A 17,446-nucleotide genomic window follows, 5' to 3' on the forward strand; every position below is an offset into this window, starting at 1 on the left:
GATTCAGCCCTTCGTTACTTTTTTACCTCGGGAAAATCACATATGTACGTGTGTGTGTGTGTGTGTGTGTGTGTGTGTGTGTGTGTGTGTTTGAGGGAGAGAGAGAGGGAGAGATTCCCTATCTTTTCATGGGTGTCCCTTTCTGGCTGGAATGTTTGGTTATCTAGTGAGCCCCCCACCTCCCCGTGATACATGAACGTCAATTAGAGATCTCTTCTCTACAGCTTGTGAGAAGCACCTGACACCAAGATAGGAAAAGACCCCATTTTCAGGTTTCCACTCTGTCCTCAGCCAATTAACAGCACACGAGATGCCACAGCCATGATTAAGTGTTTATATTTTTCTGGAGCATTTCCCTGTGTCACACAAATAAGTTTACCATGCTAAGACTGGAGGACCAGTTCTATGAATACCTTGGTTATCACCGGCCTGATGGTCCACAATCTTAAAGTTGAAGATAATGATACATATAAAAATGCTAAGATACACTATTTAAAATACTTCAGTGCTATATGTCTTAGGTTAAACAGAGTAAACTTTTTTAGTAAGACAGTCTATGTTAAAGAAGTATTGAATTAGAATTTGTATATTGAAAGGGAACTTCCAAAAGGTGGCCTATAGAGTAGGCCATCAACAAGGAAGAAGAAATTCTGGTCCCCAAGTTTATTTCAAGGTCTCTTTGCTGTTGACTGCTATTTTGGAAGTTCTGCTTCTGCCTTTACATGAGTATTTCAAAGTTATATTCATTAACTACCATTTTAAGATCAGAAACACAACTAGATGTGCAGGAGGACGAGCAACAACAGGCTGCTTTACTTGGGAGCGTGGTCATTTCCAAGCCCTCTCTCTTCCCAGGACCATCTTCCTTTCAGAGCCTGTACCAACACCAGCACTGAGTGACCAGGGTGCCAGGGTCCCCCACAAGAGATGGGTCATCCAGGGCTGTGAGGAGAGGGAGCTTTCTACAGTGAAAAGTCATCTTGTCTTCCTGACAGAAGGTGTTGATGACTTAGAGATCACTGATTGGCAGGAACATTTGAATCCACAGGGTGATTCGCAAATGGGTTCTTTTAATTCTCTGGCAAGGAGATCGACTGTAGCATTGGAAATAATCTGAAAGCCCATAAGGGAAGACTGGCTGAATAAACTATATATATAATATTATGGAACATTATACCGCTATTATAAGGAATGTGCTAAATCCAGTTTAGATCTACCTACAGAGATGTTCATGACAAATTGTAAAATGAAGCAAATTTTGAAAGTAATACTTACAGTGTGGGAGAGGAAAATAATGCATACAATATTATTTCAACTTTGTAAAAAAGATAAAAAACCCTAGTTGAAAAATGTAAGGACCAGGAGAAAGAATATTAGCCGTTTTGGGGTACTTGCTTTCGTATGCTAACTTGTAATGACGAGCATGCATGATCATTGTAATTTAAAAGAAATGAAACACATTCGCCGGGCAAAAATATGAATACACAGATTTTCTAGCACAGAAAGTTCCTAAAAGTCACATTTTGACAATTTAACCAAAAATAGTGTATCTTTAAGTGTAAGTAAGCTTCTCTCTGTACCAAAAAAGTCGCCTTACCTGTCTGTCCTTATTGTCCTATGCAACATTGACTGCATAGGTCTGATTAGAGGGATGATTATACACTGGGTAAAGATTTCAAAATGGAGCAAGCAAGTCTAGCTAAGATAACCTCCTTTAAAACAGGTTAGGAGGCCATAAGGGAGGAGGAATTTATGCACATCCTTAGCAGAGAAACTATGAACTGTTTGAACTTTTAATCGAGCCACAGGCCCTCAGCCTGGACGTAACTTCCTCCTCACCATGGCAACTGGATCATCTGTGGTCTTCACTTCTAAAGGAGCCAATTCGGTTTAACAAGCTTCAATCCTTCATTTATATACACAACCAATCCCAGTTAACCTAACTTCAATCCCTCTTTTGCACAGAGGACCTAAATAAAAACTATACTCCTAACCTTCCACCTTTATAACTCTGCCCCCTTCTTTGTCTTCCTTGGAACCCAATTAAAAAAAAAAAAAAAAGCCAGTTTGCTTTAATTTTCAGTGACTCCTTTTTTGGTCAACACTATATATAGACAGAACTGCTCTATTCAAATGCTTTGTGACATTTTAAAAATATATAACCCATAGAAAGATGAGGAAATACTACTAATAAACATAGAAGAGAGATTAACTTCCAAATTCTTTTAGTTTTCTGGGCTTAAAAGCTAATTATGTTTATGTTTGCTAATGATGGCAGCTGACTCACTAGCCACTCTTCCTCTTTTTCTTCTACAGAATTAGTAGAGGAATCTGGATGAGTTCTGCTTTGTCGACTGTGGACGCTTACAGGAGCTGAAACCATTTGGACATTTGGAGATTTCGCAGAAGTCCTTGCATGCCCCCGGCAAGGTGATGCAATTTTCATCCCTTTCATCTCTTTTGAAAATGCATGATTTTCAGGACGCCTTAACAAAAGACCATTACCCAGTCATATATACACACACGCCAGCACCTGCAGCTCTGCAATATTGAAAATGTAACACCAGTACAACTGAAGAGGACAAAGATGTTCAAGCTAAATGAAGCACTGGAGGAAAAAAAGTAATATATATAGATATATAAAGAATACTTTTATTCTTTATAAAATATGTATTATACATATTATAAATAATATGTATATTATAAATATCAATAATATGTACTGTATATACACTTATATACACATTATATATATGTATTTATATACATATGTATACATATGTACTTATATATATTTATATATATAAAATCACTAGTCAGCTCCCAGTGGGCTCAAAAGAGCCTGCTAAGAAAAGAGTATTAGTATGTTATAACCATAATCAGAAACAGAAGTTTTTGCAACTTCTTTCTCCCCCAACTGCGATGGTCCATCCTCTTAGCTCACACTCATGCTTTTCTTGAGTTTCCTTTCCTTAGAGTTTCCAAAACTGCAAGGAGGTGGTTACCTTTTCTCTAATCTCTGGATCCGTATCACTCACTTCATTGCCCACAGTGAAACTCATTCTCCATGTAAGACGTGAAATAAACTTGCCCACTAAACCAGTTCTCTGGGGGTAGGAGTCAGGCTATCTGAAAAAAAACACTTAAAGTAACAAGGAAGAGCATATATTTTGGAAACTCCGCGCTTTTTCTGGTCAAAAGAAAGGATGAGGTAGAGTGAGACATACACTGGCCTCAGCTGATAAGCAAATTCCTCATCCATCTTTCTGCAGCTTTCATCACCTTAACAACCTCACACTAGATTTCTTTAGTTCTCTGCCTACAGCTCATCTTTTGCAACATTTTCTGTTCTGGAGCATAAAAACCTCTTCCAAATGAGGTGAGAGAACTATCACAGTTGCTTGATAATGTGGACCATCAAAACGGATGATTATTTATTTATTCATCCAGTCAACATTTATCAAGCTCCTCTTAAGTGCCAGGCCCTGTGCTAGGCCCACGAGCTACAAAGAGGAACCTACAGTCTGGTGAGATGAAACACTTTCTGATCTTTTTAGTACTTTTCTTGACCTCAGATCCTGTTCTTTGGATATAAAGTAAAAATATCCACCTCTAAAAATGGGAATCCTAACACATCTATTCACCTAGGTACTGAGACTATTTTAGGCCAACCAGAGCTTACATGAAATGTATACCTGTATAAAAACTTTTTTTTTTCAACTTAGAGACCCTCCTTTTTTTTTTTTTTTTTTTTTTTTGTAATTCCTCCACATACGGAGTTTCTGTGCCTCAAGTATAAACCAAAGGAAATTCTACATCTTGTCTGTTGACACACATACCATTTTTCATGCTTAGATTCCTGCCTGACAATGATTTAAACAGACCCTTCAACATATATTGGTAGGCACATGAAGGCTCTTTTTACCAAGCAGAATTTTTGACAACTTTGACCTATAAAATACTAAATATAAAGTCAAATCGATTTTCCTATAATCTCCATGGTAAAGTAATGAGCAAATCTAAATGCCTTGCTGGCACAGTAACATTGTTATACTAAGATACGGTCACTTAGAATAATAATATGGACTAATGTGGATAAAGCTAAGAAGATTAACTGCACTAACCATGCAACCCCCTTGATTGGAGGGGTTTAGGAGTCATCACATTTAACTGGTCATCCTACTCTTTAGTTTCCTGCTAGAAAACCTACCCAAAACACAAGGATTGTAGGGAGTTAGTTTCCCACAGGCCTACCTACCCCTACCCCTTGCAGCTTCCAAAAAAGACCATTAAAGGTAAATGATACAGACCCAGACACTTCAGTGATGCATTAACATAACACAGCCAGTTTGAGTCAAAGTCTTTTCTTTTTTCTTTTTTTTTTTTTTAATTAATTTTTATTGGTGTTCAATTTACCAACATACAGAAAAACACCCAGTGCTCATCCCGTCAAGTGTCCACCCATTCCCCTCCAACACCCGCCCTCCTCCCCCCTTCCACCACCCCTAGTTCGTTTCCCCGAGTTAGGAGTCTTTATGTTCTGTCTCCCTTCCTGATATTTCCCAACATTTCTTCTCCCTTCCTTTATATTCCCTTTCACTATTATTTATATTCCCCAAATGAATGAGAACATACACTGCTTGTCCTTCTCCGATTGACTTATTTCACTCAGCATAATACCCTCCAGTTCCATCCACGTTGAAGCAAATGGTGGGTATTTGTCGTTTCTAATCGCTGAGTAATATTCCCGGTGTCCATCGAAAGATGAATGGATAAAGAAGAGTCAAAGTCTTTTCTAGGGACGCCTGCGTGGCTCAGCGGTTTGGCACCTGCCTTCGGCCCAGGGTGTGATCCTGGAGACCCGGGATCGGGTCCCACGCCAGGTTCCCTGCATGGAGCCTGCTTCTCCCTCTGCCTGTGTCTCTGCCTCTCTCTCTCTCTGTATCTCTCATGAATAAATAAATAAAATCTTTTTTTAAAAAGTCTTTTCTGAGTTCAGACAGTACTCTTCTGCCATTTTCATGACACCCCCCCCCCGCCCCACTCCCCTCCAAAACAGATTTCCTTAATTATGAGTACATTAGCTTGCGTAGCACATACGCATGTGCATGCATTATGCGTGAGGGGTGTATCCAGGACACACAGTGATACTTTCAGTTCTCCCTTAGATGAACATGATTCTAAGTGGTTATAAGTTGTAGAAGAGCATCCCTTCTATCTTATACCTGACATAGTTTTGGCCTTTTACTTCTCACCTTTTTATTTCTATCTTTCTGAGTGATCAGAACTAAGGGCACTTAGCTTGAATTAGAAGGAACCATTCTCATCCCCCCCCCCCCCCAGTTTACCTCAAACCCTGCCTGTATTCCATTCTCATGTATTTTTCACATTTTCCTTTCCAGTCAATGGACTCAAATTGTTGTTTTCTTATTTTATTCAGGTACTGGAGCCTACTTAAGGAAGTATTTGGATTCAATTCAAAAAGTATTTAACACTGACTATGTGCAAAGCACTGTGCTATTTGCCACAGTAAGGACTTCCCCTGCTCCAACTGGAGACCTGGAAAAGCTGGGTGCCAGGCAGCTCCCCCACATGCCCAGCAGCTCCCCCACCTGCACAAAGGAGGGAGTGGTTAGTTCCAAAAGACAAGATGGGGCAGGGTGTAGAGTGGGGTCCCAGAGAAAGAGTGAGCAAATTCCAGCCAAGTGACTACTTTCAGATCATGCACGTCTCATCTTTGCCTTTTCCTGACCATTTTTGGATGCAAAGTGTTCTTAGATTTCAAAAAAGGCACAAAGACTTCCCAAGCTCACAAAAGCCCAAGAACTGAATTTGCACTACTGAGAAAATGAAATAATTTTGAGGATCATATGGTTTGCTTGGAGAATGGATTCCCATCTCAGAGTGAACACAGCCTATCTGTGCTGGGGGGTTCAAAGCAGGTCCTAAAATCTCAGTTCCTTTTTTAATAAGACAGTGGTTTTAAAATGTCAAGTGACTTTTAAAGACATCAGTAGGAAGGAGAAAAAGGGAAGTTAATCTGACCAACATAATCATGATAGAAATGTCTTTGTATCCCTCTACCTAGCACATGGACTGGCACATAGTTGCCTAGTAAATTCAATAAATAAATATTGAACTAATAGCCAATACCTATAAATTATAGGCAGGCAAGCATAGCTAGTGAATGTGCTTTGAATTATTAATATTCTCAATAAGGACTGAACGTTCAGTTAATCAATATTAAAATGAATTTTATTACATTACCAATAAAATAGCTTTAGGGGCAAGATGTAGGCTAGTGGCAAACACAATGCCTTGCAGGTGTGGAGAACATCAATGGTCATATGCAGAGCAGAAGTTAATGCAAAAACTCTTTTGAATCACCCTCACCCAAGACATCTGAATAGTACAGTCTTTTGACATTGGCTCTCTGGAAGAAGATTCATAAACATTAAACTGTGAACAGACTGCCAGACCTAAAGTCACAATTCTATCAACTTTCCCCGGTATAAATATGCAATCCTCTAACACTTTAAACAGACCAGATCCTATAGTTTTAACTTTTTCAACTAATTCTCTTTTACTATTTTCATTCTCAACAAGGGGAAAGATAGAGTCCTTAATTCTCTGGGCTTATTTTCTTTGCCTAATATTATTACTGAGAGTGATTCCTCTATGACAAAAATTAGTCCCATAATTATGCCTCTAGTGTAAAGGTAATCTAAAGCAATAGCTTAAGCTTGGACACTTTAAACTGCACGCTTTTATTTCAGAAAATTTTTATAACTTATGCATGTTGGGATGCTTAGGTGGCTCAGCAGTTGAGCATCAGCCTTTGGCTCAGGTCATGATCCTGGAGTCCCGGGATCGAGTCCCACATCAGGCTTCCTGCAGGGAGGCTGCTTCTCCCTCTGCCTGTGTCTCTGCCTCTCATGAATAAATAAATAAATAATATTTTAAAAACACCTTATGTATGTTTATCTGTCTTCAAAAGGAAAAATGCAGTGATACAAAAGAACTATTTTTACTAATGTATGAGAATTTGTACATGTAAATGTGTACCATATTCATCAAAGCCATTACTTTAGGAAGCTACATATGTATACTACCTCTCAAAATATTTTTGTGATTCCATCAGGGCAACCCGCTTTATACTCCTGTATAATATAATGGTAGAATTATGCTATGTTTAAAATGTAACATCATATTTTATAGTGAGCTGTTTTTGATTAAAAACTATCCCAACTGATCACCCATTTCTTTGCACTGAAATTACTTGAGGTTTTTTTTTCAAAGCTTCCTTTAGTAATTTAGATTTGCGTATATTCAGAAGAATTCTATTTCAAGTGAAGATTTCAAAGTGGAGCTTTGAGCAATGATAGCATTACTGAACTACTTTAACACACCCTTAGAATGACTGCCCTTATATTAGTCCTCATATTTATTAAGCAGTCCACCAAATGGAGCAATGGAAAGTTTGGTCACCTAAAAGTGAGCATTTAGCAGAATCTTGCATTTCCTTCTAATAAACTTGTGACTTTCAACAAGACATTTAACTTCTCTGCTAATTAAATTTCCACATTTATCAGAAGTAGAACAATACTACCTGTTTTACTACCTTAGAACCCAACAAACAATGGATATAAATGTGCTTGGTTAACAACCACACAAATGAAATTTGTTTGGAAATCAATCATATTAACTTATAGGCACTATAATAGATTATCATTATAAACACTGATTATCCTGTTAAAAGTAGGCCTTTCATTTGGCTCTAGAGACAGTCTCTGACATTTTAAGTCATAAAGACAAGAAAAGATGAACACCAAGGTATTCCCTGAAACTTGGTGTTTAGAGGGGAAAAAGAGCATAAAAAATTTACATTCTGCCCCCCGAATCCCCTCCACACAAATACCTCAAAGTTGACTACCTTTCTGCAACATCTGTTCCAGACAAGCCACCTGTCACAGAAGCCTGCATCTCCCTCACACCATTCCATCATGGTTTCTCCCTAAGGGTAAAGCGTTTGTATACTTTCAGCAACAAACCATGTTTGTGTGTTTCGTTACTAGTTAAAATAGGATTGAAATTCTCAGTTTTGTCATGTCACCTGAAAAACAATTCTTAATCTGAGTAATAAAGAATAAATAAATAAATAATATCGGGTCACAAAATATGTTGAGGGTCACAAAATATGTTGAGACAATTCTTTCTCAGTAAGGCTGCCATTCCATTTAAAATAATGTCTTCTCCCTGTAGCTCCTGACTTCCCTTAACTTGCTCTATTTTCCTGTAGCACTTAGTAGCTTTAACACACATTACAACTTACTACAATTTCACTGCTGTTTACTATCCACCCTACTACAATGTAAGCTCCACAAAGGCATAGGTTTTTGTAGGCATGGGATTTTATAAGGTTTTGTAGGCATAGGTTTTTATAGGTTTTTCACTGATACATCTGTAGCACTAAGTCATGCCTGGCACTCACTTAGTAGGTCCTCTAATAGAGTTTACTTACTGAATGAAACAATTATTCTTTCACATCTCTTTTTCAAAATTAATTCTTTTTTTCTGCATATGAAAATAATACACGCTCACTGTAGGAAAAAAATGACAATTCTTCTAGAAGCAGAAAAAGCAAATTGCCTTTTACCCATTATCCAGTGACAGCACTATTATAATTCTGGTGCATATCCATCCAGAATTTTGTGTGTTACATTACACAGATGCACATAAATATCTTACATGTCCATATTTTGATGTTAGGTTTATTTAATATCATTTTATTGTATCTTTTATAAATTGTTTGATCATATCTTTTAAAATATAATTGTTTTAAGACCAAAATAATTCTAAATTTTTAGTGAAAGTTTGAAAAAAGAAAATTTTCTAGAAAGCTAACATTTCAGGGCTTAAACCAACTATGTAAAATAGACATAGCCAAAAGCTCAAACACAATGGTAAAAGTGAAAAACAACTGAGGACAGAAATCATTCACAAACTTTTCCTTAATTAAATTGGATAAAGTTGATTTATAGGTAAGATGCTTTTTTTAATGTTTAAATGTACAGCTTTAAAAGTTCCAGTAATATCCTTTTCTTCTATTTCATCAGTAAAAAAAAAAAAAAAATTCTTTGGGATGTCTTTTGGTCTCTTTTTGAATAGATTTAATTTTCATCTTTTTTTTTTCTTCCAACTGAGAAAAATGGGTAAATGATTGAGCTTTTTCAAGCTCTGATTTGTTTTCTAAGTCCTCTTCAGTATTTTATTTTTCTTTGCAGAAGAAGAAATCATTTTGGTGTTTCATCAAGCAAAAAATTCAATCAAAATCACAGTAGCAAAACTTTTAAAGTTGTTTTGAGGATTTTCTGGGTCACTTAGGCAAAAAAAAAAAAAAAAAAATTCCCAACCAAATAGCAAATAACTTCAGAAAGAAAAGTCATACCATTGAAATATTTTTGTTCATCAAATTATGTATATTGATATTTGTCTATGATTAAGAAGTAAACTTATTTATATGGATGTATCTAACTTTTTACAAAAGCCTTTGTAAAAATAATAAATTCTGTTACTATATTTCTTTAATGTTACATAAGTTCATTAGAAAAAAATGAATCTTCATGAAAATATGTCTAAAATATATTCAGTAGGCATAATAAAAAGTTCAAAACCAGTTATATATAATAATTTTCAAAATAGATGCACAGAAAAACATAAGGGAAATATCCAAAATTTTAACAGTGCTTTGTAAGTGCTGTTATTTTACATAATTCCTATTCTCTTCCTTGAACTTTGTGTTTTCTAAATTTCCTATGATGATTTTCATTATATGAAAAAAAGCATAAACATGTGTTGAGCATACATCATTTTAAATCACTTTAGTGAGATTCAGTGCATGTGATTCTGTACTGTCGGGCAGTCATTACTATCTTCATTTTAAAGGTTAGAAAACTGAGGATCATAAAAATACAATGATTTGGCTAAAGCAACGGAACTAGGGAGTAGTAGAAGCAAAACCAGAACCCATTTCATCTGACACCTCATTCATTATTCCTATTACACCTCACCAAATATTTGTTGAAGAGACTCGGCTTTCATTCAGCCAACTGTTATTGAGCACCCTTATCCAGTGCAAAATTCTAAAGAAATAAGACCAAACACTGTAATTACCAAAGTGGGGACACACACAGAATGCATAATGATGGTCTTTACTATGAAACAGTGTGTGACCTAATTGTACAGATGAAATACATGCACATTAAAGGGAATGTAAAAACAGAAGTCAACATCTGATATCTTCTAGTAAGTGGTACAAATGAAAAATGCTACAGAAATATAAAAGGTAAAGAGCTACTGAATTTTGGGGTGACTGAGACTTCATAGAAGCTATGGAACACACATGGGGCCCTAATATTTGGGAGGGGGAGATTCATACAGATAGAAAAGACATTAAAAGGCTTACCAAGCAAGGGAAATAATTTAAGCTAACTCATGAAGTGAAAGTAAAAGGCAACCTCCAAGTAAAAGAAAAGGAAACATCTAGCTCTCACAGAATGTTAAGCCATATGGAGCTGGAAAAATAAGTTGAAGCATAGTCCTCACTGGAACCCATATTGCAAAGAAAATGAATGCCATTAAAAGGAGATTGTGGAAGCTCCTGGGCGGCTCAGTTGGTTAAGCATCCTACTCCTGATTTCAGCTCAAGTCGTGATCTCAAGGTGGTGAGTTCAAGCCGTGTGTTGGGCTCCGCACTCAGCAGGGTGCCTGCTTCTCTCTTTCTCTCCCTCTCTCCTTCTGACCCTAACCCCCCCACCTCCCATTCACATAGTGTCTCTCAAATAAATAAATAAATCTTTTTTTTTTTTTTAAGGAGATTGTATTCCTTCCTCTGAACACTGGGGAATCATGAACATTTCTAAGTCACACAATAAAAGTGTACATAAGATGCATTGTCTGCAAATAGAGACTGATGTGAAGGAGTATTATTAAAAGGCTATTAAAAATGGAAGTTCTGTAAGCAAATCCACCATAAGAGTGATAAACTGACTACAAAATTTATATGTAAATGCAACAGGCCCAAGAATAGCATTTTATTTAAAAAGGAAGGAAAAAGGTATGAAGACTCATAAAGCTTAAGGACTTAGGGTCATTAGATATAAAGATTTGTTACAAAGTATTAGGTATTAAGCTAGTGTAGCATACTAAAGGATTGATAGAATAAAACAGAGATTCCAGAAATAGGCACATATACATATGGGCCCTTGATTCGTGAAAAGGGCAAAGCTGGTGATGTGGTCATTGATCCATTGCTGGTGATCTTGGAGGATTCACAGAGAGGAAATGCCAGAAAAGTAGATATTGATATTGATATTGATGGGAATATTGTTGATCATGGAAAAAACAGGTGGGGCTTATAATAATTTGTGACAAAATTCTAAGATTATTAAATAAATTACTTCATGCTATAGTGTCTTCTCTCAGAATTTTGTATTTAAATATTGTCATACCAATAAGTCGAAAGAAGAGTATGTAACCTCCATTTGATTTTAAGAATTAACAGCTATATTCACTCTCTGTCTCTAAACACACACACTATTTTTGTCAACCATTTGAAAGGAAGCTTCTGATACCATAACGTTTCACATCAAATATTTTATTTTAGCATGTATCTAAGGACCACATTTTTCTTTATATCCATAATACTACTGTATTTCCACAATGGTATTTTTTCTTGCACATTGCAATTCTGAGATAATTCTCCCTTTTCCCTAAAGCACAGCTTTTAGAAATTCCTTTAAGGAATCAGTGGTTTCTGTATGTCTGAAAAGATCTAATTTATCCTTAATCTTGGGACACTATTCTAGGTTGCCATTAAAAGGAGATTGTGGAAGTGCCTGGGTTGAAGGTTACCTTCTGCAAGCACTTCACAATACTATCGTACTTTATTCCATTTTTGCTGTTAAAAGGTTTACTAAATATGAGCATTTTATGTGTCAACTTGGCTGAGCTGCAGGGTGCCTAGTATTTGTTGAAACAATATTCTGGGTGTGTCTGTGAGGGTGTTTCTGGAATTAACATTTGGATGGAGAGACTGAGTAAAGAAGATTGCCTTCCCCAATGTGGATGGTCATTGTCCGAACCACTGAAGGCCTGAGTATAATAAAAGACTGAGAAAGGAAGAATTTGCTCTCTCTGCCTGACTGTCTCGGAGCTGGGGCATCAGCCTCTCTCCTGCCTTCAGACTCCTACTGGGGACTGGAAAGTACGCTCTCGCTCTCTGCTTCTCAGGCCCTCAGACTTGAAAGGGAACTATCCCACTGTCTCTCCTGGGTCTCCAGCCTGCTGACTACAGATCGTGGAATTTCTCAATCTCCATAATAGCATGAGCCAATTAGTTATAATAAATACATACCCTATTGGTTCTGTTTTTCTAGAGAGCCCTGACTAATACACTGATGGTATATCTGTCATCCTTGGTGTTTTGTGGAGTTTTTTTTTTTTTTTCTGGCTTATTTTGAGGATTTCTCTCTTTGGGGTTCTGGAATGTCATACAAGGTGCCTAGGCACCTTTTTTGTTTCTCCTTCCTGAGATTTGTTAGTATTCCTGAATTTGAGACTTGTAACAATTCTGGAAAATTCTCAGGTGGTATTTCATTGACTTTTACCTTTTATCCTTTATTATATTCTTGGGAATTCCAAATAGACACATGAGATAGACACTCTATTAACCATGTCTTTCAGCCTTTCATAGTTCCCATCTCTTTTGTTTCTCTATGCTATATTCTGCATAATATCTTCAGAACTATCTTCTTGTTCACTAGGTCTCTCATGTGTCTTATCTGCTACATAAACTACACATCAAGTTTTAGTTTGTATTTTCCATTTCTAGACAATATGTTTTGCTCTTTTTCAAGTCTGCCTCACTGTATCACACAGTATTTTGTTCTTTGGGCATACATAACTTAAATATTTTCATTTATCCTATCAAAATGACAAGTCTATTTTTTAAAATTCTGCATGAATAATCCTAATATCTGAATCCTTTATACTTGATTATATTGTTTCTGTATAATCTATCTCATGGTGGCTCAGTTCCTTGCATGTTTTATGACTTTTTTATTGTAAACTTATATTTTAAAAAACTTTTTACTTCAAATTACTTGAGACCCTAATTAAAGTGTTCTCCTTTAGATAGGCTCTGAATTTGCCTCACTGGGGCCTAGGAGCACTACCCAATTGATTAGCTTTAAATTCTCAGCAGGAAAATTTTCAGACTACAAAGTTGCAAACCTATATAAGGTTCCCCCTGTGGAAATAAATGATCAGGAAAATTTTCCCTCCCTTTCCACCCAAGTCAAGGACAAGACTGGTAAGTATACTTACTGTCTTCCCTTGAAGGTTAGGGTTTTCCCACATTACCTTTACCTTTCGACTCAGCATGTCACTCTTCATAGCCTAAGGCTTATGCTGAGGACTCAATTTGATATTTCAACTTGAGTGGTTCCTAAGTTTCTTTTCCTGTCCCCAGAACATGGCTTTTTAAAAACAGATATTGTGAATTACTGGGGAACTCAGTGAGTACACCACTCACAAGCCTTTAGATTTGTGATTTTTCATTGTTCAGGGCTTATGAAGCATTCTCTTATTTGCCAACATAAGCATACATTTAAAAAACGTTTTGAAGAGGGGGCACCTGGGTGGCTCAGTTGGTTAAATGTCCAATTCTCGATTTTGGCTCAGGTCATGATCAGAGGGTCATGAGATTGAGCCCTGCAAAGGGCATGGAACCTGCTTAAGATTCTCTCTCCTTCTCCCTCTGCTCTGCTCCCAATGTGTGTGCATGCTCTCTCTCTCTAAATTAATTAATAAATAAAAGCTTACATTTTTTTTTGAAAATATATCCTACCTTGTAGAGTGTTGTGTACTAAGGTTTTCTAAAGGACATTAAGCCTTCTATTATTCCATAAAAGGAAGTTCTAGCTAAGTTTCAATAATTTTTTAAATAATGTTCACTAGCTTATTTCATGGTATAGTGGTGGAGACAAAGGGTTTGGTTTTATACTTTTTTAAAGTGATCTCTACATCCAACATGGCACTCAAACTCATAATCCTGAGATCAAGAATTGGATACTCTACTGACTGAGCCAGCCAGGCTCCCTTCAATGATTTCTTACTCAAGTAACAGCAAGATACTCATTTTACTTAGAAAACAAAACAAAACAAAAAAAAGATATGCAATGATGTAAATATATTATTCTTTAACAGAACTTATTTTAACTCACAGATCCCCATTTTTCTTTCAGAGAAGAAAACAGTCTTCTGATTTCAAGTATAATCATTCACTTCCACATTAAAATTTATTCTCTCTGGGGTAAATTTCCAACCAATTCACAATCATACACAGAATTCATTTCTCCATGTGGTGTAAGGCCTAAAATTAAGACTTAATATTATATGCTGCCCTTACATCTGGGAAAATTGAGAGGGCTTCAAATGGCTAAATATGATGTTTCCCTCTTCCCACTCTGCTCTCATGGATAAGGTACCCTGGCCAAACAATCCTCCTTATCAAAGGGACCAGGCACAGTTCCTACTTATCCTTAAGTTGTGATTTTGCCAGCCTGTGGAATTATTCAAACCAGTCAATCATTTCATCTTGTAAGAACCAGGAGGCACCACACACTCTTGTTACTACAAAGTATGCCTCCTATAGTCCCTTGGTTGTTCACTCTGTTCCTCAGTACCATCCCTATGAGGCCCTGCATGGCCTTCAGTATCCTTCTCCATGAGTTATAAATATGTATGACTAATAATTAGCTATCAATCTCACCTGTACAGTGTCAAGTGCTGTGTGCTGAGCCATCCCCAGGTCCCCAAGGCAGGAATCTCTCCCTTACCAATGGAGTGGATAAGAGGCAACAGAAACCACTGTGTCCCAAACCACATGATATGCTCCACTATGACTAAGGACACCTGGTCAGCCTTAATTCATTGCACTTGGTTAACTTAGCTGATTCTGTGATATGGTGAGGCTGCCTGAGATGGAACAGCTAATTTCTGGCAGGCTTGGGCCAGGTCCTGGGTGGTATTCTGTTGTCTTTGCCAGCCATTGCCATCCCTTCCCACCCTAAAACTCTCTTGCCCCCAAGATGAGAATTGTTATTTCACTGTAGCCCAGTATAACCTGGTGATGTCGGGCTTAATCTGTTTGGCAGGTGGCCCCTGCTTACCAAGGATCAGCCTACATCACCGTGTCTGGCCTGGTGACTATCACCGGCTGCCTGAGGGAAGCTATACAGACATTGTTTGAACCGTGCACCTCCAGGACAGGCCCAGAGATAGATAGCCTCTTGTGAGGATTGTGGAAAGAAAGGAGATCACCACCCAGTAGAGAATTGAGCATGGCATCCCAGTTGTTGTTCATGCAAGGGTAGTGACCTTGCTGGTTTCCTGTGCCGCTGCTTCCCTTGCCACTGTTGCTTGCGCTCTCCTGACCCTCAGGAGTATCGAGGTGCACATCCATCGTGGCCTGTGGCCCAGGGGCTGGTGAAAAAAAAAAGGTAGGGGGAGGAAGGAACATTGGTACTCAACTGCTCTCCCAAAACAAAACTCATAGCCAATGTACCTAGGCTTTGTTCAGTATTGCTGCCTACCAGCACACCAAAGGGCAAATCCTACAATTATTGGCTTTATGGTCTCCATACAAGCCATAGACAAAATGATTTTATTGGACATGGACCTTGATCCCAGGAAGACTGGTATTTCCTGGATTAAAAGGCAGCCCCCTACAAAGGAGGCTACCAAGCTTCTGAATGTTTCCCCATAAATATTCAAAACGTCTGCACTGCAGGTGATTTGTGCAGACAGAAACTGAAAGCTGCAATTTTATGTGCCTAAATACCTAAAATATTCATGGGGAATTTAAACGGAGGGGGTGGGGAGGAAGTCCACACGACAGAAGAGGTGAGGCCACAGCAGAGGAAGGTTTTTATCCATCAAGTCTGGTGGTAGGCCCACAACCCTTTCCGGTGCCACTCTGTTCTCCTTGTCTCTGTTGCAACAAAGATTCTAATCCTCTACAACCCACCCATGGCACCCTTGTGGCGCCATGAAGGGGCTAATTCAAACCATAAACTATTGCTACTGGGGAGACCTCCCAACCTGATCAGACTGATTTGAGGTTCTCTGGGGGAAGAAACTTATAAATATGGGAGGACTGGACAGCAGCATCCTCAACCAACAACAATTACAAGATAAATAAAAAAATAAAACAAAGAAATACTTCTGAATACAGGGAGAGAAAACCAATAAAAAACAACTTAAAACAGAGGTCCATAATTTGACCTAATTGGAAATCCAAAATTTACTAGAAAAATTTATATAGCAAAAAATAAAAGGACACTGATTGCTTGTGTGCCTTTACAATCTAAGTTCTGAGTTATTTTTTTAAAAGATTTACTTATTTATTTGAGGCAGGGGGGAGCAGAGGAAGATAATCTTTAAGCAGACTCCCCACTGAGTGTGGAGCCTGACCCAGGGCTAGATCCCATAACCCATGAGATCATGACCTAAGCTGATACCAAGAGTTGGACACTTAACCAACTGAGTTACCCAGGCACCCCTGAATTAATTTTAATATCTGCAGAAATTCACCAATTGGTCTTAACCAAAACATGGTATCCCCCCTAATCAAGGATTTACTTAAAGGGGTTGCTGAATATTAGGTAGAAGGCAAATAGGTATGACTCACTTTTAACTACAAGAACTTTTGTGTAGCTTAAATTCCCTATGGCTATAGCACTCATTGCCCTAAAATATCCCATAGTGGGCACAGACACTCTGACCCCCCCCAAAAAAATGAAAATGAAAATTAAGTTTTCAACACATACTGGTTTAACAAAATAAGAACCCATGACCCATGTCCCACTCCTCACTCTCCCCACCCCATTAAAATAGTTAACATGATGGAATGTAATTCAAACAAGGTCTTCAAGGATTAAAAACTTGTTATGTAACAGGTCATGAGTGAATCCTTCCCTAATCCCATTGCTATTCCATTTAACAGCCTTATTTGACCTGTTCCTTAAATCTCAAACAAATGAATGGTGGCCTACAGGGGATTGCTACAATTGTAATGCCACGGTCCCATCCCATTAAGACCTCTACACCCAATAACCTAATTCCTGAAATCACTGACTCTATCCAATCAGTGACTGGTAAATATTTTGCTACTATAAATTTGGCTAATATGTTCTGTTCAATGCCTATTTCAAACAGACTCTCAGACACCACTGACAGGACACAATTTTACCACTGACAGGACACAATTCCCCTTTACAAGGAATAGCGATGGGATACTTCAACAGCCTCGCCATTGTACACAATCTTTATAGGCAAAATCTTAACTACACTAACTTTTCTCCAGGAGCACAGGTATGACATT

General features: G+C 37.7%; 1 protein-coding gene and 1 long non-coding RNA gene across 14 annotated transcripts in view; one reads left to right on the top strand and one right to left on the bottom strand.

The window, feature by feature from the left end:
- Positions 1 to 2,575, top strand: part of LOC112930921 (uncharacterized) — a 53,101-nt gene extending 50,526 nt beyond the window's left edge. Inside the window, exon 4 of the long non-coding RNA XR_012002846.1 lies at positions 2,317 to 2,575. This is a non-coding gene — a long non-coding RNA (uncharacterized lncRNA). The remainder of the gene's footprint in view (positions 1 to 2,316) is intronic.
- Positions 1 to 17,446, bottom strand: part of PKIB (cAMP-dependent protein kinase inhibitor beta) — a 202,848-nt gene that overhangs the window by 8,015 nt on the left and 177,387 nt on the right. For 8 of the 13 annotated variants that reach the window (XM_072765122.1, XM_072765110.1, XM_072765115.1 and 5 more), the window contains one exon: positions 15,442 to 15,546. The exons of the other annotated variants lie outside the window; for them this stretch is intronic. In XM_072765122.1, the coding sequence (XP_072621223.1) occupies positions 15,442 to 15,526 (85 nt within the window). In that variant the 5' untranslated portion in view covers positions 15,527 to 15,546. The remainder of the gene's footprint in view (positions 1 to 15,441; positions 15,547 to 17,446) is intronic. 13 annotated transcript variants of the gene reach the window in all.

This window comes from Vulpes vulpes, chromosome 1 (genome assembly GCF_048418805.1).
Source record: "Vulpes vulpes isolate BD-2025 chromosome 1, VulVul3, whole genome shotgun sequence".
NCBI classification, from domain to species: domain Eukaryota; kingdom Metazoa; phylum Chordata; class Mammalia; order Carnivora; family Canidae; genus Vulpes; species Vulpes vulpes.